We start from the raw sequence: 25,950 nt of genomic DNA on the forward strand, positions 1-25,950 counted from the left end.
TTGAGAGATGACTTTCTGTGAAGGCACTCGCATGCTATAATAAAATACCAGTGAAGAAAGGCATCCTAAGAACCATTCTTTTTAAAATATGCAAGATCAAATAAAGTAATGTCTAATTTCCAACTGGGTGATAAAAGAACATTCTGCAAAATGTAATGGTGGATTCTTCATCTTTTTGATGTCTTCAGGATAGATACCATCTTACAAGATGGGTATATTTTAGTCTAATATGGATTTTTGGCTCAGTGCAGGGATAACTTAATAGCCTATGACAGTGGTCTCCAAAGTGGGGTGTGCACACCCCAGGAGGTGCGCAAGATGATCCATTGGGGTGCGGGAAGAAAATATTAGAACTTCTATTTAGATGTATAGTTATACAAATATACATATATTGGGGGTGTGTGCTCAAAAATTTTTTTACTGATAGTGGTGCACAGTCAAAAAAGTTTGGAGACCGCTGGCCTATAGTACAAAGCGGGGTGAGACTAGGTCACATAATTTGTCCTCCTGGCCCTAAACTGAGGCTGTTTTACCCTGCCTGCAATTCTCTCCTTCTTTCAGTATACCCTCTTGAATTTTGTAACAAAGCAGGGGGCCAAAAGGCAACCTACATTAAATTGCTGTTGGTCATATACTGCCCGAGAGATGCATACTACTTGCATAAATAGCCTAGACAACTGTGTGGTTAAAAGTTATATCACAATGCATACTTAGAGGTCCATGGAACTTCATGGAACTTTTTAGTTCTGACACTTAATTTTTTTACTCACAGTTTTGCTGTGGAGTTGGAATGTTATTTCAATATGGTTGTAGGAGGGCAGGGTTGCATTGTGTACTATCTCTTTCTTCCCCCCCCCCCCCCCGCTTAACTGGCTCCTGAGTCTGCCTTTCTCCTTCATCTGCCATGCCTTTGATTCTTGGCATTAATTGGATGTTCAGAGATGACCTAAGGTTTTGGGGCTCACTTATCTTGTTCCTTGACCTCTATCTTCCAGTTGTCCTTAAAACTCCTAGGTCTAGACTGTCTGACTCCATCTAGGCACCTGTAGCCTAAGGGCCTAAATTCATGGCCTCTGACCTCCCCTACAGACATACATGCCTTGTAGGTGTTACCAACAAGTCATCTTCCTGGGCTCTTGGCCCCTGTGCCCTTGCTGGGGCTTCCACCTGACTGGTGTCCTCTTCTTTCTTTTAGCTGGGCCTCTCCACGCAGGCCCCATGGTAATGGACTTGGCTTCAGAGGGGCTGCCTTGTTGCATTCCCTGTAACTCACTAGCCTTTTCCCTGCGCTGTTCTGGCAATGCTGTAGCTTGCTCCCTGCTCCCAGCAGGCTCAAGCCTCTCATGCATCTCTGGCACTCTGGGAGCTCCTGACTTTCCTTATAGTCCCAAACTACTGGTCCAGACTGACAGTCAGGTTGATACCTGAACTTACCCAGAGAGGGTCATACTTAGTCAGGTCTTACTGAAATAGTATACTTTCCCTTTTTAGAAGAGCTGCCTGCTCAAGGAAGGCAGTAATGCTGAGTGGTTGGTTCAAGCCAGCCAACTCCTCCCCTCTGAGTAATTGTCACTTCCACTGGACAGCTCATCACCTGGTTTTCATACCACACTGGTCCTGGGGGACAGAACTGTTGCCTGGGCTTCTTGGGTTTTAGTTTCTCCCTCATGGAGAGACTATGCTTTCTCCCAGTGTCTCCTTCAGTGACCGTTCCATCTGTGAGATGCCGCTCTTCCTCTGCCCTCTCCATGCTTCCCAGCATGTTTATCTGGGCCTTCCACTGTCTGCTGGTTGGCAGGTGCTAGCTTTTCTGCCTTCAAGTCCCTTGCCTGCCCTTGAGTTCCCAGTTCTTATTTGGGCTGCTGGTTTCTTCATGTAGTTGCCCTTTTGCTTCCACAGCAAAGCAGGAGTCTCTACCCCCAACTTAGCTATTTTTTAACCTTTTGTCATGGACTGTGATGATATACCACTGCCAGAGCCATGGAGTGAGGTGGGGACCACAAATCAACCCCTCATGGGCTGCTAGTTCCACAGCCCTGCTTTTAAAATATGGGTGTAGATATAAAGGAAACACTTCAAGGATTGGAATAACTGGTTCTTAAGGTACTTTTCAACAATGGTTCTTTTTGTTTAAAAAAAATAATAATTAAGTCATCCAAACAAATTTAAGTATCTTCTGTGGAGAGATTATTAGATGATTAACAGTCTCTGACCCAACTTACTGTGATAGAGCAACATGTAGAAGCAAGTAAAATTATTAAAAAATATGGTAGTGTTAGAGTGATGATGTAGTTGTGATGGTGCAGGAATTATGCAAGAAACAAGGATTCTTTTTTTGGGGGGAGGGGGGTGATAACCTTTTGTTGGGTCACCTATGTGGTTAGGACAGAGTCAGAGAAGCTTTTGAATGAAGGACATTCTTTTTCTTTTGAAAAACTTCTCTAACTCTTATCCCAGCTATTCAGGTTGTCCAATGAAAGATGGGACCTTCCCGCCCCTTCCCCCACCAAAAAACCCCCCAAACCAAACAAACCCCAAAATAAATCCCAACCCAAATGAACCCTTGCCTCTTGAAAAAAATAGGATATAAATCACAATCTCCTTAAACAGTATCCTGTTTTAGTCTTCCTATTTAGGCAGACATTTAGCAAGCAAGGTCTTAAAGCACCTCTGGAAGAGCTCCAAAAATGATGAGTGATTATTTGTTTTGATTTTTTTAATTCCCCACCCCCTTTCATCCCCCCACCTCTCCCAGTACAACTTCTTATGTATTTTCATCAGCAAAACTTGTTACATTGATGGTACCAGCAGGACATTGCTCCTGGCTGACCCTAAAGATCACAATGGGGCATTCAGTTTGTATGATTTAAGGCACTTGGCATTTGGTTTCATATTTCAGTTGGCGATGGTTTTTGTTACCCAATAGTGATATCATAGAACTATTTATATTAAGCCTACCCAACTTGCAGGTCAGTGCAACATTTGCATTTTTTTTGGCTGAATAGATGCTTGTAATATAGCAACAACATCAAATGAGTCTTACTTGAGCTACTAACCTTGTCTTTAGTCTGTCGGGGGTTTCAACCTTTTTTTAGTCTAAGTACCCCTGGCGGCCAAATGCTGAGCAGGGGGGTGTAGTGTGGGGGGGAGTAGCATGCAGCTAAATGCTGAGTGGGGAGGGGCAGTGTGCGGCTGGACATGGAGCAGGGAGGTAGGGACAGCGGGCAGGGACCGAGTGCTGCTGCCTCCCAAGAGCAGGGCTGGGGCAGGGGGGAGCTCACTGGGCTGATGTGTGGTGGCAGCAGCCCCTGTGTGTGAACTTCCCTGCCCCATAGTGGGGTGCTGCTGCCCTTGACCCAGCCTTGCTCCTGGGAGATGGTAGTGCTCCATCCCTGCCCACTCACATGTACCCCCTAGGACCAGTCTGTGTACCTCTGGCTGACAGCCCCTGGTCTATGTAGTCCTAAATTCAGTGATTAATGTTTGTTTATATCTAGCTTAATTACAACTTTATTTCTTCTAATAGACATTGGGTTTGTCTACACATACAAGTGATTCAAAGCAAAAAACTGGCAAATATATTGTGCTGGAGTTTATTGCTCCCGGGCGCCGTGTTTACACATGTGCCTGGAAGTGCAGCATGTTGAGCTGGGTCAGAGCAGCCCTGGCTGCAGGGGACCTAGGAGGTCAGCCTGCCAGCCTGGGGCTGTTGTGACGCAGCTTAACATGCTGCAAGAGGGCTGGCTGGGGCACAAGGGCTAGCTGGCAGTTTTGAAGTGTCTGAGTAACTTACTTTATAAGATGGCTAGGGAAAAGACCAATTGATACAAATAAAATCATTGAGTAGTTAAAGAATGAGTTCCATGAGTTGAATGATGATGCACTAACTTTTAAACAAAACTGAATGGTTTGAAGCCTTGTTTTCAATGGAGAATGGATCTCTGCATTTAAGGATGGACTCAAGACCAGTGTTTCCAAAATATGGGGTCTGAGGAAGGGTACTTGGTGCTTGACAGTTTGCTTGTCCTCTCTCCCTAGCTCTATAATTAGTCCAATAAAAGATACCATGGAAAAACACCTTTGCTGCTTGCCTGTTTTCTGGAGTTTCATGGCTACAACACAGTGCTTACTTGAAAATAAATGACTTGCTGATTAGTTTGCTTATGATGGGTGAACAGAAATGCAGCATCTTGTTTTCATTGTGGTACTACTTGAATCTCTAGGAATACTTTCATTTTCTCAAACCACTACTAGACTCATTGAGGATTTTTTCAGAGTTATCAAATTGTCATTGATGGAAGTCCCTGAGACCCCACCAGCTTAGGGGTCAGAGACAACATTCTGATAGATATTTGAGCATCCTCCCCTTTTACCAGCATATGCTCAGGGGTTTGATTTCTTACTTAGCTGTTGCCCTGGGCAGTAAAACTCTTCCCCCTTGGCTTAATAGCCTGCATATTAGGTGTTTGCTAGAAGCTTCAGAGCCTAGTTGGGTAGGGACTGGGGGTAGGCAACGGTGAAGGGAATCGCTTCTCGGCCTCTTGAAGGCTCAGATCGAGCGAAAACATTTATTCTTCTCTCTGGAACTGAGTAAGGCTTTTGTCAATTTGGGGAAATGCAGGCTAAACAAACCTACCACAGTGTTGACAGTCAAATGTCTTGATAGCTGCAAGCAGAGGATAATTATAAATGGATCCATTTCAGAATGTCATGAAGATTCATGTGAAGTTCTGTATAGGTCTGTTCTGGTTCTGGAACTGTTCAACATGGATTTATTTCAATGATTTGGATGCTGATGACATGAACTGAGAAGGGTTGCGCGCACACAGGAGGTCAGGAGTAGAAAGGCTCTTGATCAGGGGTGAGGAGAATTTGGCCCATGGACGGGCTTTGTCCAGCCTGCAGCGGGTTCCTTGGTCATGCTTGGCCCAGGCACCAGCTGCCTGTGGTGCATCCTGCTGCCCACCCCGGGCACACAGTGGGGCTGGGCAGCTCTAGCTGAACTGCCTTTAGAGGCAGCCCACATAGCGGCGGCTCTTTCTGGCTGCCATTGCTGCTGGCCCCAGCCCTATGGTACCAGAGGGGACCCATATGCACAGCCCTGACCCAGCGTGCCCTACATCTGGTCTGGACTCCACTGCAGAGCTTGGGCAGCAGCAGCAGTGGTAGTCGCTGGGTAGAAACTGTTCCTTGCTGTGGGGGGGAAAAAATGGCCCCTCTTCTTCCTCACCGCTGCCAGGCCCTTCCTGCTGCAGCCACCCAGAGTCTACACCAGGCTTTTCTGCATCTGCTTTGCACTACCACTGCTGCCCTGCTGGGTGACCGTGGTGGAGCAGTCCGGTGCGGGCTCCGGGAGGCAGCAGCAGGAAGGTTGCAGGAGCGGAGAGGGGCTGCTTTTATCCCCCATGTAGAGAAGCAGTTCCTGCCTGGTAGCCGCCACTGCTGAGCCTGGGTGGGTGAGTGTAGAGCAGGTATGGGTGGGCTGGGTCAGGGCTGTGTGCATGGGTCCCTGCCTGTACCATGAGGCTGGAGCTAGTGGTGGCAGCAGCAGCTGGAAGGAGCTAGAACCACTGCACCCCACCTGCACACCTCTGGGGGTAGCCCTGCTACCCCCCATACCTCTCCACACATACCCCCCACATACACACACCATGCCCCCCCTCCCCCACAATATACAAGAGTAAAACTTCATTTTGAGCTGTTATGCAGTCACCTCTATATACACAATGCAAACGCACGAATCAGGACAAAAATATTTTTTTAAAGTAAAATTTAAAATGTAATTGTGGATGTTTGATTTTAATATATAGTTTTTTGTGTTTTGTTTTTTTTTTTTTCTGGTTCCAAGATGGCAACCCTTTCCTAAAAGGAGTACTTTCAGGGGCAAGGAGAGGGATTTCTGGTGGCAAAGGTCAGGGGTTTTGTGTGTTGGTGGGAGGTTTGACATAGGACTTCTGGTCTCAAGATGACAGCCAAGGGGTGGGGTACCTGTCAAGGGTCAGAGCTACCTTTGTGGCCCTGGACAGCTTACCAGAACTCCATTAAGCAGGTCTCCAGCCAAAATAATTGCCTTCCCCTGCTCTTGATAGACAAATGCAAGTTGCTATATTTTAGGGAAGAATGATGAAAAGCACAGATACAGAATAGGTGGTAACCAGATGGGTGGGTGCACTGCTGAAAATTATTTTTGGATTTTGCTGACTTGTGAAGTCTGTTAACCACTGATGTGATGCAGTGGCGGCGAAGATTAATGCATCAGCAGGGTGCATGGGAGGTGATACTGCCTGCCTCTCTACTTTGTCCTGGTTAGGTCTCATTTAGTGTTCTTTGCAGTTCTGGCCTCTACATTTTTAAAAGGATGTGACAGTTATAGAGGGTCCTGAGGTGGGAGAGAAATGAAAATAGTTTGCAGAGCAGGACATACAAGGAGAGGTTGAGAGACCCTGTTTGTTTGCATATTGCATGCCTCTGAAGTAAGCCTTTTGTTTTGAGAAGGCAGACTGGTTCCAAAGAAAAATGATTTTTTTCTTCCAAGTGGTTTAGGCTTGGTTCCCTCATTTGAGATATACATCCTGATGTTTGATTGCTGACTGTTGGAGGGAAGAGTGAATGTGGTGAATAACTAAGGTAATTATGTTTATCTTGCAGAAAAAGCAATTAAAGGGGAACAGGATGAGGGGAACAAGGAGCAATGGTCTCAAGTTGCAACAAGGGAAGTTTTTAGATTAGATATTAGGAAGAACTTCCTCACTAGGAGGGTAGTAAAGTACTGGAACACATTATCTAGAGAGGTTGTGGAATCTCTATCCTTGGAAGTTTTAAAGATCTGGCTAGACAAAGCCTTGGCTGGGATGATCTAGTTGGAGCTGGCCCTGCCTTGAGCAGGGGGACATCACCCTTCTAACTTCTAATTTTTCTATGATTCTATAATGGCAGCCTTTCAGGTATTTGAAGACTGCGATGAATAAGAGGGAGAACTTCCTTTGCAGAGAGTTGGGTGCTTAGCTATGGCTTTAAATTGGAGCCAAGTAGACTTTGGATATTAGGAAAAACTGCTTAGGGAAGCTGTGTAATATCTCTCTATCACTGGAGGTTTTTAAGAGACTGGATAAGCATTGGTCAGGGATATTTAGGAGTAGCAATGCCTAGAGTGTGCAATGAAATGCAACAGTTGGAAGCCCAGGAGACCTCCGTACACATGTTGCTTGGAAATCACTGGAAGAGATCTGTAGCCTATAGTGGGTACAAATTTATGGAAAAAAACCCAGAGGTTCACAAGTGGCCCAATTATGGAAAAAAGATTAAAAGAACTGAGAGAAACTTATGGAGGGGTTAGGATGATAGGTGGGTTCTGGTTCTCTAGTTGGAGTGCATGTTGAATGGAGTTGGTTGCCATCCCCAGGTTGCATGGCAGGGTGGAAGGTATTTTGGTTATTTCATTCTGGTTGCCACATGGGTTTGACAAGGATTTTTATACCATAGCCAAATTGGCATGGGTTGTGGGCGGGTTTTTGTTTCCCTGTGTAGGGAGGGTAAGTAGGGAGGATGGTTCTCTTCCTTGGATTTCTTGAGTGCATTTTAACAACAGTCTCCTGTCCTAGTGGTAGCAGAATATTGGTAGTGCCTGTGGCAAGGTAGGATAGAAAAAGAAACCGAGAAGTCAAAGTGTGGAGGAAGTAATTATTAAAAACTGCAAGGATGTGCAGTAGTATATTACAGGAAACTAAAATGGAGGAGGGGGAGAAATTAGGGGGACAAATTAAGCAAGAGAAAACTCATAAGTTTTGTTCTTTGTTACCGTTCAACAATGTTCAGCTGAAAGCTGACCAAGGTTGCTGAAAGTTTGTAGCGATCAGTCCGTTTTGAATATGATGGCTAATGAGTTGTGTAAAAGTTCCAAGCTCTGCCTAAATCAACAACAAAATAAGTCCTCAGATTTTTAAAGTGAGAAATTTAGAATTTATTGCTGGCATATTTGACAAGAAAATAAAAATCAAAACTTTTTGTATTGCCAAGGTATCAACCAACTTAAAAATGCTACATTATGAACTTTATTGCAAATCTGTCCATAAGTTGCTTGCAGGCATTAAAAACAAACAAAAACCCCACACTTTACCAGAAGAAGCAGCACATTACTTCCACCCAGCTCTGCAGAGTTTCATAGTTTCATGGGTTGGAGGGGACCTGAGCAGATCATCTAGTCCAACCCCTGCCATGGCAGGAAAGAGTACTGGGGTCAAACGACCCCAGCAAGATGTGCATCTAACCTCCCCTTAAAGACCCCCAAGGTAGAAGCTTGGACCACTTTTCTCTTGGAAATTGGTTCCAGACCCTAGCTGCCCTGAACGTGAAGTAGCGCCTCCTGATATCTAACCTACCCTCTGCCAGCTTGTGACCATTATTCCTGGTCACTCCTGGCGGTGCTTGGGGCAACAGTGACTCCTCCAATGCCTGCTGATTCCCCCTGACTAGTTTATAACAGGCCACAAGATCCCCCCTCAGCCTTCTCTTTTGGAGGCTAAACAGGTTCAGGTCCTCGTAACCTCTCCTCGTAGGGCCTGCCCTGTTGTCCCCTGATCATGTGAGTGGCCCTCCTCTGGACCCTCTCCATGCTGTCGACATCCCTCTTGAAGTGTGGCGCCCAGAACTGGATGCAGTACTCTAACTGCGGCCTGACCAGTGCCGCATAGAGGGGGAAGATCACCTCTTTGGACCTGCTTGAGATGCATCTGTGGATGCATGCCAAGGTGCGGTTGGCCTTCCTGACTGCCTCCCCACACTGCCGGCCCATGTTCATCTTGGAGTTAGTGATGACCCCCAGATCCTTTTCTGCCTCCGTGCTGACAAGAGGGGAGTTCCCCAACCTGTAGGTATGGTGCCGGTTGTTCCTCCCGAGGTGCATCACCATGCACTTGTCTGTGTTGAAACTCATCCTATTCTCATCTGCCCACCCTTGTAACCTGTCTAGGTCTGATTGTAGCCTGTTGCATCCTTCCAGTGTGCCCACGTCCCCCCACATCTTAGTGTCATCAGCAAACTTGAACAGGGTGCTCTTTACCCCCTCGTCCAAATCACTGATGAAGATGTTGAACAGTGCGGGCCCGAGGACTGAACCCTGCGGAACCCCACTGCCCACATCCCTCCAGGTTGAGAAGGACCCATCCACCACCACCCTCTGGGTGTGGCCCTCCAGCCAGTTGGCGACCCATTTGACTGTGTGACTACACCACAGCCCCCCAGTTTCTTAACGAGAATGCGGTGAGAGACAGTCCAGGAAGACTATATCCACTGCTACCCCTGCATCTAATGATCTGGTGATCTGATCGTAAAAGGCCACCAGGTTGGTCTGACAGGACCTGCCACTGATGAACCCGTGTTGGTTGCCCCTAAGCATGCAGTCCCCTGCTGGCCCCTCCTGGATGTGTGCCAGCATAATTTTCTTGAACAGCTTGCCTAGGATCGAGGTAAGACTAACTGGCCTATAGTTTCCCAGGTCTTCCTTCCTGCCTTTTTTGAAGATGGGGACCACGTTGGCCCTCTTCCAGTCCTCCGGTACCTCACCAGAGCACCACGAGTGCTCGTAAAGTTGTGCCAGGGGACTTGCAATGACCTCGGCCAGTTCCTTTAGAACTCTAGGGTGGAGATCATCCGGACCGGCTGACTTGAATATGTCCAACCCCTCCAGAAGCTCCCTAACTAAATCCTCACTAACCCGTGGCCCAGGTGTGCCTCCCCCAAGGCCTGAGGGGGGCCCAGCAGGGAGGTGGCTGTTCTGGTCCCTACTTAGGAAGACGGAGGCAAAGAAATCGTTAAACGTGTTAGCTTTGCCGTCTGGTGTGACAACCAAGTTTCCCATCGCGTCCTGCAAGGGCCTCACATTACCCGGGACCTTCTTTTTACCCCCTTTGTATTTAAAAAAGGACCTCTTATTGTCCTTTAATCTGGGAAGCTAGTTCCAGTTCCATCTCTGCCTTGGCCTTCCTAACTACCCCCCTACATCCTCGAGCAACTACAGAATAGGCCTCCCTGGTGATGACCTCTTCTTTCCATTGGTTGTAAGCCTCCTTTTTAGCAAGGAGACATTCCCGGATGCTTTTGGTGAGCCACGGAGGCTTGTGTGCTCTCCTGCTCCCTTTGATCCTCGTTGGGATTACCTTCCTTTGGGCTTGGAGGATCGTCTCCTTAAGGAGCGACCACTCTCTTTGGACACCTGGCTCTCCTCCCCTCCGGGACCTCAGCGCTTCTCCAACTATCCTCCTTAGCTCGTTGAAGTCTGCCCTCCTAAAATCTAGGGCCGCTGCCTTACTGCATGCCTTTGCCACCTTGTGCTGGATGCAGAATTCCAGCAGGCGATGATTGCTGTTGCCCAGGTGGTTGAGCACCCACAGCCCCCTCACCAGGTCATCACCCATGGCCAGCACTAGGTCCAACAAGGTGTCTCCCCTAGTGGGGCTGTGCACCTCCTGGGTTAGATGGAGGTCCTGCACTCTGGCCAAGAACCTACGTGAGCGTTCAGACCTGGCTGACTGTTCTTCCCCGCAGATGTCCGGGAAGTTCAGGTCCCCCACGACTACCACATCCTTAGCCTTCACTACCTCTGTGAGCTGACCCAAGAATTCCTGGTCAAGCTCTTCTCCCTGGTTGGGAGGTCTGTAGTAGACTCCCACCATTAAGTCTCTTTCCCCTCGACTGCCTTGTACTCTAACCCAAAGCACTTCAGAGTGCCCCTCCGCTGACTCCTTGCTAATTGACAAGGATGTGTATTCTTCCTTAATATAGAGTGCTACGCCCCCACCTCTTTCCTATCCTGTCCCTCCTGTACAGCCTATAGCCCTTGACATTCACTGCCCAATCATACGTTGCGTCCCACCACGTTTCTGTAATCCCCACTATGTCCAGGCTGGTGTCAGCCAGCAGGAGAGTGAGTTCCTCCTGCTTGTTGCCCATACTACGAGCATTTGTGTAGAGGCATTTGAGGCCTCCTGTGGGTGTGTGTACTGACCCCCTAGTCCTAGTGTTACCCTAGCCCCTATCTCTTACCTGTTTATTCGCTTTGCTCATTGGTCTGGGCTGGGCTATAGATGTGGGTGCTGTTTGGTCTGGCAGTCTGATGTTTCTCCGCCCTCATCTTCCCCTTCCCCCGAAGAGCCTAGTTTAAAGCCCATTGGAGGAGGTCCGCCAACCTAGAAGAGAACACACGCCCACCTTTAGGGAAAGGTGGAGCCCATCCCATCCCAGCATGTCTCTCGTCGTGATGTGCCGGTCATGGCTGAGGAAGCCAAAGCCCTCCTCGAAGGACCATTCCTGTAGCTGCCAGTTGGTCTCCGTGATGCACGTTTCATGCCGTTTGCCTCGTCCACTCACTGGCAAGATAGAAGAGAAAACCACCTGTGTCTGTAAAGATTGTGCACTTCAGCGGGGCTTTGGTGCTTTTAGCTAAAGCTGATTCAATCAGTTATTAGGTAAAAGTACCAGAAAAGCCCTACTGAAAGCATGCAATCTATACAGACACTGAGCTAGCTGGGTCCAACTTAAGACACTGCTTCTAGGACTGTGCAAAACTTCGGATCATGATTTGGATTCAGAGATGATTTGGAGGCTGAATCTATGAATCTGAATCAAATCGCTGGAAGCCTTACGCTTTCCAAATCGGTTTGGAACTTCGCAAAAGATTTGGAGATTTGGCCATAGGGTATAATGGGGAATCAATGAAATATTTGTAACTTTGTCTTTTGGCTGATTCAGCTGAAACTTGCAGGGATGGTAGCCGCCTGCGGAGAGTATGACTTGTCAAGTTTCAAGGTGATAGGTATAGGGATTTCTGGGAAGCTGCACCTCAGAATCCTGAAGTCAAAATTCATGATATAGGTGACACTGTGTTAGGGCACAGGGTGGTGAAAGCTACAGGGTTGGTAGCCCCTGCTGAGGCCACGAAGCCTGCCAAGTATCAAGGAGATGGGTGCAGGGGCTTCTGGGGCCCTGCACCTCTAGCTGCTGACAGGCAAAACTCGTGTCATGGGTGCTTGTGCAACTGTATCTGTCTTGGGGCATGGGGTCGGGGGCTGGGGGGGGGAAACTACGCAGGCCTGGCTGCTAGGCCCTGATGTGGCCACCAAGCCTGCCAGCTGTTAAAGAGCTGCTGTGTTACCAATCATTCATGACTCACTGAGGGACCTGCTCAATACACAGTAGCTAGCAAGGATAATGAGTTTAATGAGCAAGAATTAACACCTACAAAACCACAGACTAAGGTGAGGAAAGAATCAGTATAGAGCTGGGAACTGCTTCTGCCTTAAGATAGAGATAGTTACACAAGCACCTGGGTATTTTGGGTATTTTGTCTGTCAGCAGCTAGGTGTGCAGGGCCCCAGAACCCCCATGCACCTATCTCCTTAACAGCTGGCCGGCTTTGTGGCTGTAACAGGGCCTAGCAGCCATGCCTCCCTTCCCCAGTGCCCCAAGACGGACACAGTTGCACAAGCACCCATGACACAAGTTTTGCCTGTCAGCAGCTAGAGGTGCAGTTTCCCAGAAGCCCCTGCAGCTGTCTCCTGAAACTTGGGAGGCTTTGTGGCCTCACTCCCATCCCTGCAGTTTTCACCCTGCTGTGGCTTAATGCACACAAGTGACATGAATTTTTTGCTTTCAGGACTTTGAAGTGCAGTTTCCCAGAAACTCCTGCACCTATCACTTTGAAACTTGATGTGTCATGATCTTGGAATAGGCTACCATCCCTGCAAGTGTCATCTGAATCGGCCAAAACACAGTGTTATAGATATTTCATTGATTTCCCCATTATGCATTATGAATCTCTGAATCAGCTCCGAATCTTCTGAAGTGATTTGGCCAAATTGAATCGGAAAAATGATTTGCTGCTTCAAATCAAATCTCTTCATCTGAATCGGCCGAATCTGGATCAAGTAGTTCTCTATTCACACAGGCCTACCTGCCTCTTCTGGGAATGCATGGGGCTTGGCACAGGAGCGTGCCAAGTTTTAAGTAAAGTGTGTGTGTATGGATGGGAGGGGCATCTCTCCCCTCCTCCCCCCCGCCAAGTCTGCAAGCAGTCTAAGTTTCTTAGATGTACAAATACCATAATTTGGACTCTTTTAGTTTGGTGTTCAGGCCTTGTCTAGCAAAAATACTGTTGAGGTGGTAGATTGGTATAAATCCAGGTCTATGGTGGCAATAAATGCTTTTGCTAATGTACTGGTTCCCTGAGCAAAATAAGTTTTACCAATGACAGAACTTTATGGCAGTGTAGTGGGGTCTACAGTAAAACTTTTTGCTTTTTATGAAAGTGTTTTTAAAAGAAAAATGGCATTTCTAATGAATGCTACTTAAATCTTTGCTGTTTTTAATTGCTGCTTTAATATAGTGCTGTCTTTAGACATTCCTGAAAAAAACCTATCTGTAGTACAAAGCAACAAAATTGGGTAGTGGTATTATAATTAGTGTAACTAATGTGTCAGTATTTTCAGAATTCACTTTTTGTTGTGTGAAAGCATCGTTGAACATAACTCTAATGTAAATCAATGCTGTTGGGAAAAAAATAATTTCTCTCTTTGCAGAAAAGCCTGCCATTGCTCCACCTGTCTTTGTATTTCAGAAGGATAAAGCACAGAAGGTAAGGAGAGAATATTTTGTGTATGTACTTTTTAATTGTACCTTGACTAACATTTCCAAGTAGTGGGGCGTTTTTTGTATGTAGTGTAACTGCTGTGAGTCTGACTTACAAGGTAATGACATTAATGGGTTTGTACTTCATAGAAAAAAGCATTAGAAAGCTCCAGAGTGTAGTGTGGTGGAGCAAAACAAAACAGGAGACGATTGTGAATAGCTTGAGCACTTTCAAAGCAGTGCTTAAGCAAAGATATGGGAGGGGAGGCAGACCTTATGTGGTAATAGGAAGTGTGAGAACTGATAAATGGATGAAGAACTATAGATTAATCTAGTAATTTGTCCTTGCCTGTATTGTGTATATTTTTTAAAATTGTTTCCTCGCTTGGTAGGTCAATTTGAATTTGGAAATAGCCCAACATTGATGCTGGCTGGATAACTTAATTACTGTGCTAAACTTAGATTTCTTTTAAATCTGGAAAAAGAGGGTTTGTCTGTCTTTTTGGATGAATTCTAATATGTGGCTTTCACTTTAGAATTCTAACAATACCTTCCAGTATTTGTTTTAAGTTATTGCTATTATTTTGCCAGGAGGGACTGTTAATATTGAGAACTGTTTCGATTCCAGTCTAGATCAGTAGTAAATGGAAACCGTTACCTTTTTAAACTGATATGTTTAGAAATCTGAGCTAGCAGTCCATGGAGTTTCTTACTCTAGACATGCTTCATTCAATTTGGAGTTGAATTTTGTTGAAACAGGACTTATGAAGAAGCTTTCATTTCTCTTTGCTGCCTGTGGTATACCTCTTTGGTGAATTAAGAGAGATCTGCAGTCAGCAGGGCTGACAGTGTGATACAGTACTCTGTTTTTTAATAAGGTTGCACTTTTAAAACTTGTTCAGTTCAGGTTTGTTTGTTTGTTTGTTTGTTTTAACTCAAGTTGCTTTTAAGTGTCCTTCTATAAATCGGATGTTTGTGTTCTTGTCAAATATTTCTTGTCTTTCCCAAAGAATGGTAGGTGCTTACAGTCTGTTTATTTTTTTTTAAACTTTTAATTAGCATTATATATAGAGAGATGTTGAATTCTGTCATAATAAAAGAAAAGTAAATTTCTTTAGATTTAGGGAAAAACCTCAAATTTAACCTTTTTCATGATTTGTGTTCCTTAGCAGATACCTCCTATTATTTGAGAAGTACGTGAAGTATTTAATAATAGGTCTTTAGTCAGAATTGAAATGAATAAACATCAGTATTTTATTTTCTATTGGATGCTAAACTTTCATAAATATTTTAAACATTTAACTGATGGAAAAATCACTGGTGCAACACTTGAATGAATTTCCAGTTCTGGTTACAGTAGCCTCCCCTTAACAGTAATAACAGCTATTGGCGGTTCACAGCATTTGCTGTTAATTAGAATTGCTTCCTCATGTAGTTCCCCAGTTAAGTGGATTTTCTGATCACGTGGCAAAATTTGAAGTCTTTACTGAGGCATTCAGGAGAATTCCTATTAAAATCTATCAGAATTTTGCCTCATACTCTTCAAGGGTTTATTGGATACTTTAAAAAAAAAAAAAAAAAAAAAAAAAAAAGGAAAATTATCAAAATGCTGTTTTGTAAGTGGCGATTTGCACTTGTGTTTGTCTTGCAATTTTGGTCAAGGTTTAAAGCTCTCGTGATGCACTGTTAAGTGTTTTCAAGAGCTTTGTGTTCTTCTCTAGCTCTTAGTTCAGACTGTCTTGCGGGTGTTGAAGGAGGAAATAGTGCATCAAGATGTGTGCCATGTGTTTATGGCATTGGTGTTCAACCTGGCCCCTTCTAGGCAGATGAGTGTCAGGCCAGTCCACAGGCCAGATCCTGTGCATGAGGTCAGTCCATGGATGCGATATGGGGTCAAAGTGCCAGATGTAGCTGCAACCTGACCCTGCTTGTCAGTGCCATGTACTGCTCAGGGGTGTCATCTGGCCTATAGGGTTCCCACTGGCTGAGAGCCTCATGGGCTGGATTTGACTCGGGGACTGGAGGTTGAGCACCACCGGTTTACATGCTAACAATTTTTTCAGCCATGTTTGACTTTAATAGAGATTTAAACGTATGCTACATTTGGGAAATTCTATGCTGCTGAAAATGGTGTGGCAGATGAGAATTGTTTAAAGAAACAAACAAACAAAAGAAACTGTTGGCAGAGTGCACAGATCTGTTTTATATAGAAGTGGGATTCAATATGTCTTTTCTTCCAAACTTGCCTTAATTCAGAACAATGTCTCCATCTTTTTAAAGCTGGTACTAGTTTTGGTAAAGTTTAGAGCTAAATGGAAATAAACCTAAGCATACAAATGTCAGTGAGATCTTCTAATTGCAATAGAAGACTCTTAGGCTATGACCTATGGGGCACTGTTGAGAGAGATGCATTGCACTAAAAATAAGAGCTTATTACCTCACTTCCTTCATGTATTAATGCAGTTATTGCCTCTGGGTCCTATTCTACTGTATGGTATTGCTGAACTGTGCTGCATTGTGTCATAAGGACATATGCATACATGCTCTTGAGTAAAGGACAATTCTCATTTACAGTTAAGTCTCTTGCACCTGATTCTGGGGCAAACCTAAAAGGCCAGAATCTTATTTTTACAAATGCATTGTTACACAGAATGAGGTGATGTCTTAAGATGCTGAATTCATGATCTTGGATTTTGAAGTCCCTTTCTCTTGCTTATTATATTACTTCACTTTATTCTTGTTACCCAATATACAGAAGGCATTTCTTTAGCTTTATCACTTAGACCAAAAAATTACTCTAGTTTTTATTTGTCTAGTGAGCTGTGTAGAAAAAATACCTTGTACTTTCTAGTTGGGACTTTTAATTTATCATCATGAAGCTGACGAATATTTAAATTCTGGGAAAGAAATGATGACAGGTCAACATGTAGCCTCCTTGTGAGAAGCCAGTCCCCGTTTCTTCCAGGCTTTAGGAATTGCAAAATTACTCTGATTTCTACCAAACTATTTTCAGGGGTTTGTCTGTGGGATCCTTCTTGCATTAAAAGGTGGGTGAATGATTGTTAATAGCCAAGTAGCTCAGAGGACAGAACTTAAAGGGAAAGGAGCTTGTTCAGTTTTGTGCATACTTCTCCTCCCAACTTCAGTTCATTACCTTTTGGTTAGGGTTGTGGTTTCTAGCATAACTATATCCCTTTTAAGGTATGTAGCTGCTGCAAGGAATAAAATCTTCACTTTTAAAGGAGCTAAAACATACATTTTTCCCATACCTTCTATCTCTCTCTTCCAGTCTTCAGACAGAGGTGGGTGGCATTCTCATTCTGTCTATCCTTCAGGGACCTTTTTTAGGGATGTTCCTTTTGTGTGGCTGCCTGTTACTTGCTTCTGCAGCAGTTGCTCTCCTAAGTTTTCCAAGAAGGAGCAGAGTGAAATGGGTATTACTTTCTTAGCTAGTCTCACTACTTTGTTGATTTTGAGGTTGAGGGGGACCTGCATCTCTTTAGCTTCCATCAGAGAAGGCTGAGAGGGGATTTGTCGGGGGGTGGGGGGCAGGCAGCAAGGAATAGGAGATGCTCTGTTTACTAAGGCACACCTTGGAGTAACTAGAGTAACTAGAAACAATGGCCCCAAACTGACAGAAAGAAAGCAGGTTTAGACTATACGTCGGGAAGAATCTCTTTACCGTGAGGGTTACCAGAATCTGGAATGGGCTTCCAAGTGAGGTGGTGCTCTCCCCTGCATTGGAGATATTTCAGGAGAGACTGGACAAACACTTAGCTGGAGTCATCTGACTTCAGTATGCTTTCCTGCCCGGGGCAGGGGATCACACTTGATCTGCTGAGGTCCCTTTTGACCCTATAAATCTATGAATGGCTGTATCCCAAACCATCTACAAATGCTTTTTTTCTGCTTTTTTTAAAAGCTTGGCAAAGTTGTAAAAGAAGTAGAGATTCTGGAGGTGCCTGCATGCATTGCATCAAATGTATAGATTTTCAGCTCCAAATGGAACTTCAGCACATAGTTTGATGGTTTAAGTAATGTGTGGCATAAAATGTCACCCAGTAATTCTTGTTTTAAGCCTTTTTATCAAGTATTCTTTTCAGAAAGACATCTGATCTTGAATTAAAAACTTCAAATGGAGAATTTGAACTTGCTTAAGCAAGTTGTTTTCATACCTTTTTATTGTTAAAAATTTGTCTTACTTTTAATCTGTCTAGCTTCAGCTTCTTGCTGTCATTATGTTTTGATTATAGTCTTTTGCTGTCAGAAATCTTTGTGCCATGTAGCTGCTTATTGATGGAAATCAGTTAACCTCTAAATCTTCTCTTGGGTGAATTAAATAGATTGAGGACATAGACAGGTGTAACTTGGACCAGATTCAGAAGGGGCCAGATTTGGCTATCCCGGGGTATCTGCATAGAATAGGTGGCTTATACTGTGCTATCTACTGATTTATGTTTTTTAAATGTCAGTTACTCTGGTGTAAATGTGTTATCTGTCCATCTTCAGAAAGGGCTTCAGAAATGATTTTGGGAATTATAGACGGGTGAGTCTCTCTGCCATCCCTGGGAAGTTGAAGAAATCAGCAGTCACATGGACTAATATAATCTGGTGGGGAAGTCAGCATAGCTTTTGTAAAGGGAAATCCTGTCTCCAGTCTGCAGGATTTTTTGAGGGTGTTAAAAAGGATGTGGGCAAGGGAGATCCAGTTGACATGATATATCTGGACTTTCAGAGAGCTTTTGACAAAGTCCCTCACCAAAGGCTTTTAAAAAAACTGAGTTGCCATAGGACTGAATGGAAGGTTCTTGTTTAAAAGATAGGAAGCAAAGGGTAGGGCTAGATGATCACTTTTCAGGATGGAGGGAGGTCAGAAATGGGGTACTGCATGGATCTGTGCTGGGTCCAGTTCTGTTAAATGCTTACACCAATGACCTGGAAATTCAGTTTGGAAAAGACCAGGCTGAGGAGGAGTCTGATAGGTCTAACATCATGAAGAACATGGACAAAGTGAACAGGGATCTATTATTCACCAAGTTCCACTGAAGTTAGTAGGCAACGGGTTTAAACCTAACAGGAAAAACTACTTACACAGTGTAGTTACTGTATTTACTTGATTCCAAGGGAAGGTTTTTTTTCCTCCACATGCTACGTGGTAGAGCCAGGTAGGGGGGAAGCCCCTTGTCTTGGAATAGAGTACAAAGCCATGAGAAGGGGGAAGCAGCAGCCTCTGTATCCCTTGTCTCTTCAGCCCCTACCCCACCCTGCTTGCTTTTACTGTGGTGCCAGCAGGCTTCATCCTGCAGCATGGAGCATGACTCCAGCCTGGCCCTGTGGCAGTGATGCTGGCCCTGCATCTCTGCAATGGCCTGGGCTGGGGGCATGCTCTGTGCTGCAGGCTGTGGTGGTCATGGAGCCTGCCAGTCCTGAAGCAAGGGTAAGGGTGTGGGGAGGCAGAAGTGGTGCAGGGAGAAGCGGAAGGCAGCAGGCAGGCACAGGGGGAGGGTAAGTGTGGGGTGCAGTAGATGGGACTGGGCAGGTGGAAGGGAACAAACTGCTTTTCCTGCTGCAGTGGTGGTGAGGATGAATTCAAGATGACCCCTCCCCCCAGTAATTAGATTATATAAATTTTCCATGTATAGATTTATTATTGTTATTTATTGGGGGGTTATCTTAAATTCAGGGTTGTCTTGGGTTCAGGCAAATATAATAACTTGTGGAAGCCATTGTCTTAGGAGGTTGTAGAGGCAGATAGTATAGCCCAATTCAAAAAGAGAATGGCCAAATTCACAGCTGATGGATCTATTAATAGCTGTTTAAACAGAGCAATTGGAGATGTTTCCTCTGGTACCTCTGAACCAATGATAGCGGATGCCAGGGAGGGTAATGACCAAAAGACATGGTTTACTCTACTCAAAAAAAAGTCGAAGGTGCGTAATCTATTAAGTGTACCCCTGGTGGCTGGATGTGGAGCTGGGAGGAGGAGTGCATGGCTGGACACAGACTGGGGGTGGCATGCAACCACCCCACCCACCCCACCCCCCTGCTGTGGCTGGGCAGGTGGTGTCTGTGCAGCCTGCAAAGGGGTACCGCTGCCCTTGCCACCCCCCAGGCCCCGGTCCTGGGATGCGGCAGTGCAGGTTGGGGGGTGGCAGCACTGTGTCCCCGCCTGCCCGCATATACCTCTTAGGGCCTTCCTGCGTGCCCCCGGTTGACAACCCCAGCTCTAGATTTACTTGGCTTGATGCTGTGGCAGGAACAGATGCTTTAGAAGGAAAGCATACTAGGCTGGATGGATCATTGGTCTGACCAGCATTTCAGCTGCTTTAGTTTTGTAAGATAATTTTTCCAGTCCTCTAATTATTCTTAAAACTCTCTTAACACCTTATTAAGTTTCTCTCTCAGTGCATGGACACCACCGTTTGAGATGCACTTTCAGAAATGATTTAAAAATGCTGCATGCAGAGTGACTGCCCCTTTGCTGTTCTTATGCAGTATTTACTTGGTTAAGCATCCAGTGATATTGCCTGTTATGATCCATGTCTTGTTGAGAGAGATTCAAAGATAACATCGCCTGTCCAGGCGCACTTTAAGGTCTTCTAGTAATGTAACTAGGCATCATATTGATCTTTCTGACTCCTGCATTGGGAGCTCTTGTTTAGTAAGTTATCTTTCATAACTCGTAAAATATTTTCAGTGACTGTTTGAAATGGTAGTTCAACATATGATACTGGTGATGTGTACTATAAAGGGTATAGCTGAAAGTGGGGGAGGGTGAGAGGAATCAGGAGGTAATTGTTGGCTCTTGTTTTTGGTAGTGGCTGGACATCTGACATTTTGTTTTGAGACTCAGTCTTGTCTATCACTTTTATCTTCATGGTTATGGTTTATATGATTTAGAAATAGCCTCCAATGTTCTTGCCCCTCCAAGTGCTGAGGCAGTGCCATCAGGTGTTCATATGTTCTGCATTTGCATTTAGCATGTGCTAAATAGCTGTGAAGGGGAACAATGGCTTTGCAAGGCCTGGGTCTGTGTGGGGGGAGGGGTAGAAGGGGGGAAAAGGAAAGAAGGGCAGCAAAATACTGGTATTATGTGGTGTGTTTGATTGTAGGAAAAGTGCTTTTCCAATTGTTGTTTTTCACACTTGATTTATTTTGATTTGGTGTTTGGATTCAGTAGCATTTATACCTTTAAAGCGCTTTTATTTTTAAAACCTGAAAACCCAGCATTCTGAACATTAGTGAAAAAAGCATAATTTTTTCAGATAAAACGTTAACATAGAAGTTTTGTCCACTTAGTTATTAATTATTTTAATTATTCTTCACTAAAGCAAATTCTTGCTCTTCATCATGGGTAACTAAAGTTTGCCTAAAGTAAATTCTGTAGTTTTTAACTAGGTGTATTGTCTTCATTTAATGTTGCTCTCTGTTTATTAAACAGTGCTCTTGTTTCACTGCAGAGGTAGCTGCATGTCAGTAGTGAATGAAACGATGGTATATTGTTTATGACGATTGTGAAAAGCTTTGGATCCTTAATGAAGAAGGGTGCTATTTAAGCCGCATATATGGGGGTAGCTGTTACTTATCAGATGCACCTTGGCTCTCAAAACTAGAGGTATATTGATACATTGTTCTGATATTGGATTGGCACTGATTTATAAAGAAAATTGACTGTATTGGAAATCGACCTGATGTGGCTGATAATTTGGCCAATAAGTGCCTGTGCGTGCATGTAGCTGCGGTGTAGCACGCAGGCAGTGAGGAACACAGTCCAGCAGCTTGGAGAACTGTGTGCAGCTGGTAAGTCTGTAGTGAAAGGGGAGGGGAAAGGAAGTTGGAGGGGGAGATCAATGCCCTCTGCAGTGAGGAAGGGAGTGGGACTGGGGTAGGCATTGCCTAACTGGGGTAGGGTGGGCATGGGATGGAGCCATAGCTTTTCTGGGGGGTGGGAAGTGGCTCCTGCCGCTGTGTGCTGCTCGTTTGGCCGCTCCTGCTGCTTGTGTGGGAGAGGCCACATGAGAGGGAGCACACCCCTGGATCTGCGTGGGGCAGAGTGGGCTGCAGCTGTAGGCTTGGGTTGGGGGCTGTGCTGTGCTACTTTTGGGGTGGGCAGTGGTGGTGCTGGGAGAGGGCTATGGGGGCTAGAGCAAAATTTGGGGTGGCTGGAGCCCTCCCCTGTAGCCCCCTTCCCAGCACAGCTGCTGCTTGCCCCAAGTGCAACACTGCAGCCTGCCTGGCCCTCCTGGACAAGCAGTTGGAGTAACCTGCTCCCCGCTCCTGTGTCTCCCAGATGAGCTGCAGCTCTGCCCTAGTCTACCCCACCCTGGATGGCTAGTGCCTACCCCAGCCCCAGTCCCTCCCTCACTGTGGGGGGTGTTGATCTGCACCCTCCATGCTCCTTCCCTCCCCTTTCACCACAACAGACTTAGCATCTGCTTTCAGCTGTATCGGAAATCGGATCAGTATCAGCTGATATTCCTCCTTTTTAAAATAGGCCATTAGTATCAGCCCCCCAAATCTCTATCAGTGAACCCCTACTCAACTCATCTTGTTTTTATAGATTACTTTCTAAGAGTGATCCAGTCACTGATTTCCCCCTAAAGTGATCTCAGTCTCTTCATAGCTTGCTTCTCAAAACACTTCATACTGCAGATCACCAGAAAAAATGACTTCATAAAGCATACTGAATCTTTGCATACTTATGTTCTAAATCGCCATTGAACCTTATGGTCAGTAGATATTTGAGATGCGGTGTCCTCCTCAAATACCAATGAATAAGGGTAATGTTGATCTTGCTTCTACATGTGGGGGAACTGAGATGCAGTAGATTCTGTGATTTTGATTGATGTGTTTACAAGGGAGTCCGTGGCAGAATGGGTAAATCTTGGAGCTCCTAAACCTTGTGGCATAATTTAAAAAAAAAAATTGTGTTTTTAAAAAAAAAAATTACTGCTTTACAAAAATTTATCGACGCACAAACATAAATAATATCATCTTGTGTGAATTGCAATATATTCATCATCTGTGTGTTACAGCCAAAGTGTGCAGTTTACTAGGCTTTTTAAATGTATGACAGCCACAACAGTGAAATAGTCCATTATTTCCAGCAGTTGTCTCCTTGCTGGTTCTGTCACCTTTGATCCCAGTGGGTAAGAAAAATTGAGACAACTAAGATGTGTTGGCCAAGGCTTAAAAGTGGAAAGAACTAAATGCCAAAGTCCTTGGACAATTACAGCTAGCAGAAGTGTTTTGGTTAGGAGGCATTGGCACTTTGCCTTTTTTTATTTGCTTCATCTGATGCTTATTTAAAGGTGGATAATCAAATTTCAGGTTATTTTAACCTGTTTTCATTAGTGTGCCAACATGGAGCAATTCCTTTTCTCAGACTATGAAAATGGTGAAATTTTGAAAAAAGGGTCAGTACATCCTTTCACTAGGACAGTTGCTCCATCGTGTTGCATCCTTGCATTGAAGGGACATTGTCTTTTTTGCTCCCAGTCCTCTGCAGAGCAAAAAGGTTTGTCGGATTCAGGAGAGGACCCACAGGGAGAGGCTGAGTCCCCCCACCGTGGTCTGGGTCACACAGAACCAGCTGGTGAGCGCGACTTTGAGCTTCCTGCTCCCACTGTTGCCTCAGTCAGTGCTACTTTGATTCCTGCTTCTGAAGCCCAGCTTGCTCCTATTCAACAAGAACTGGCAGGGGTAAGTGTGAACCTACCAAGTACTTCTGCTGCTGAGGGGGTTAATTAAAAAAAGCAGTCTTCCCCTGAAGGATTTAAGTGATTTGCTGTTAACTTGAGGCAGTGGAACATCTGACAGTTCTTCCAGCTCTGTACTACTCCCTCCAAAGACAGTTGTTTAAATAATAAAAATGGTATTTGTTCAGATGTGGGCCTTTATAGTGAGGAAGATTTTACCATCTTTGTAATTTACTTAAACTTAGTCTGTTCATAGGCTAAAAAAAGTTGGTTTCACGGTTTCTTACAAGAAGGAATTTTCTTTAACCAGAAAGTGATAAAATAGGGGAGGGAAGTAATGAAAGAATTTTTAAAATATATAGGAACAGAATTCTTTTTTTTTTTTTTTTTTAAATCTTGATCATGATCCTCCAGTGCAATGAAGTAGGAATAGGGAGAGTGTTCTTTCCACTGGATGCAGAGGAATTTTTCACGTCACTTCATAGTGCTTTGGAGCACTATTTAAAAAGCAGGAGGAATTCCTTAATTAGTAGAAGTAAAATGTTGCTTTCAACTTTATCAAATTAAAAAAACCCAGCTATCTAAATTGATTCCTTTTGGATTTCTTAAAGCTTTGTTTGTTACCTAAAAATCCAAATATTGTGTCATGAGAGTATTTATTTTTTGAAGATGGAACAGATAAACTAGTGCTGCCAGGTGGTTTTTGTAGAGCTATTATAACGTAGTACTCAGTGTTGAAGTCTCCTCATGGACAAAACTTAAATCCTACTTTAGAAGATTTTTCTGTCTTTAAGCATATTAAAAATGTTCATCTGTGAAAGCACTTAAGCTTTCAGAAGGTGTATGTTTTCTCAGTTGTAGCCACCAAGTATCACCACTGGCTGATGGAAGCTGGTATCCACACACTATCATTTATAAAGTGGCTGGGAAAAGTTTTTAGTAGACCTTTTAAAATGTAAAGTCTTTAAGTATGTGCTGGCAAATATTTCTAGATATCCTAATTTCCTAGAAAAGGACTATTTGCATTTTTCTAGGCATTTTGAAGCAAAAGCTAGAAGTTCTGTAATGTGTCTTTTGAGAGAATATTATATTGCTGATTCCACTGGATCTTCAGGACAGTACTCATCGTCCAGATTACTTACCAGCAATCCTAGTAAAGATCTGGTGAGGCAGTTTTAGGCACCTCCTCCAACATGGGTGTCACAACACCTGAAAACTTAAATGCCTGACCACAGTAGGATAATTCAAGGAAACGGATGCCTTCTCCAGTCATTAGGGAGAGTGCGTGTCCCCAGAGGACAGTTCAGAGGGCTCATATGCTGAGCAGGGAGTCTCTTGGAATAAGCTAATATGAAACTAAATTCCTGTTCTTGCTCGAGTGTACTTGGATTAAGGCTATACTTTGTGCTTCCATCCCCTGAAAATTTAAGAGCCAATAGAGGCACATAATGCTGTTGCTGACCTTTTATATAAAATTTCTTGGAGGTGGAAGACGTAGGCGTCTTGCCCTTGTTTCTCTCAGGAGGTTCATCCATAATCTCCCAGTTCCCAGAAAAGTGCCTTTACTTCCAGGCTATAGAACCCTCTGGCTATAGGAAACTTCTAAGCCTCTTGTTGAAGCTGGACTACTGTGCAAACTTGGAATGGAGGAATCACGGGTCTGGAAGCAGACCAAGATCAATTCCCTCTCCTGGTTAGGGACAGAGCTGGAAGTGGGGAGACCTGTGTTCTAGTCCCTGCTCCTTTGGTTCTTCGATTTTTACTTTGGTCGTTGGACAAAAAAGATCCTGGGAAAAGGGCCATAACTCAGGTCTCCCGCTTCCTGCGCAAGTGCTTTACTCGCCAGTTTATTGCACATAAAGGTGTTGCCTTCTTTTGTTCTGGCTGCATCTGAGTAAAAGTGAGTGACTGCTGTATTTTGTACTGAATTCAGTGTTGTCAATGTGTTTAGACATGCACCTACCGAGGGACTTCTGGGGGAGGCAGGCAGAGTTTAGGCACCATTCTGCCTGGTGTCTGCATTTCAGTGGACTTGGTGGTTGTGTGGTGGGGGAGGTAGACATGTAAGCATCTTGTGCCCCAGACTACCTGGTGTCATGCATGTAAGGATGTTTTTAAATCTAGGTGCTTAAAGATCTCTGCTGTCCAAAAAATATAGGTGCTAAGTGAATTCAGCTGCCTAGTGACTTGTGATGGGGAATATTCTGGATTTGTTTTTTGTTTAGGCACCTTGTTTATCAGTCTGGATTAAGCTCTAAATTTTGACTTGTAGATGTTATAAGTAGTGATGATAATTCAGCATTAATAGTTCCTGTCTAGATGACGTCAAGCTATATCCACTGTTTGCAAGGTTAACCCTTGGCACAACTAGAGACTGTTTGGTCCCTGACGGCCACCCCCTGTTATACTGAAGGAATTAGTTATACTGAGGCATGTTGTAATTTGCCTCCTTTTTATGGCCCTTCCAAACACTTTTCTGATCATTGGAGAACTGAAGTTTTTGGAACAGCTTTTCAGCAGTAGCCACAGAAGAATAACTTATCCTATTCATAAACTTATTGACATAGTCACCTGCATTCACAGTAGATTATACTTGATCCTAGAGGTCTTAGAGCTAAGTACTGCACTGTAA

General features: G+C 44.5%; 1 protein-coding gene across 5 annotated transcripts in view; it reads left to right on the forward strand.

Moving 5' to 3' along the window:
* Positions 1–25,950, forward strand: part of RANBP3 (RAN binding protein 3) — a 127,444-nt gene that overhangs the window by 8,168 nt on the left and 93,326 nt on the right. For 2 of the 5 annotated variants that reach the window (XM_090027099.1, XM_090027100.1), the window contains exons 2-3: positions 13,572–13,627; positions 23,119–23,322. In XM_090027099.1, coding sequence (XP_089883225.1) covers positions 13,572–13,627; positions 23,119–23,322 — 260 coding nt within the window. The remainder of the gene's footprint in view (positions 1–13,571; positions 13,628–23,118; positions 23,323–25,950) is intronic. The other 3 variants (XM_090027102.1, XM_090027101.1, XM_090027098.1) reach the window with 2 other exon arrangements.

This window comes from Crocodylus siamensis, chromosome 14 (genome assembly GCF_052110815.1).
Source record: "Crocodylus siamensis isolate JL-2025a chromosome 14, ASM5211081v1, whole genome shotgun sequence".
NCBI lineage: Eukaryota > Metazoa > Chordata > Crocodylia > Crocodylidae > Crocodylus > Crocodylus siamensis.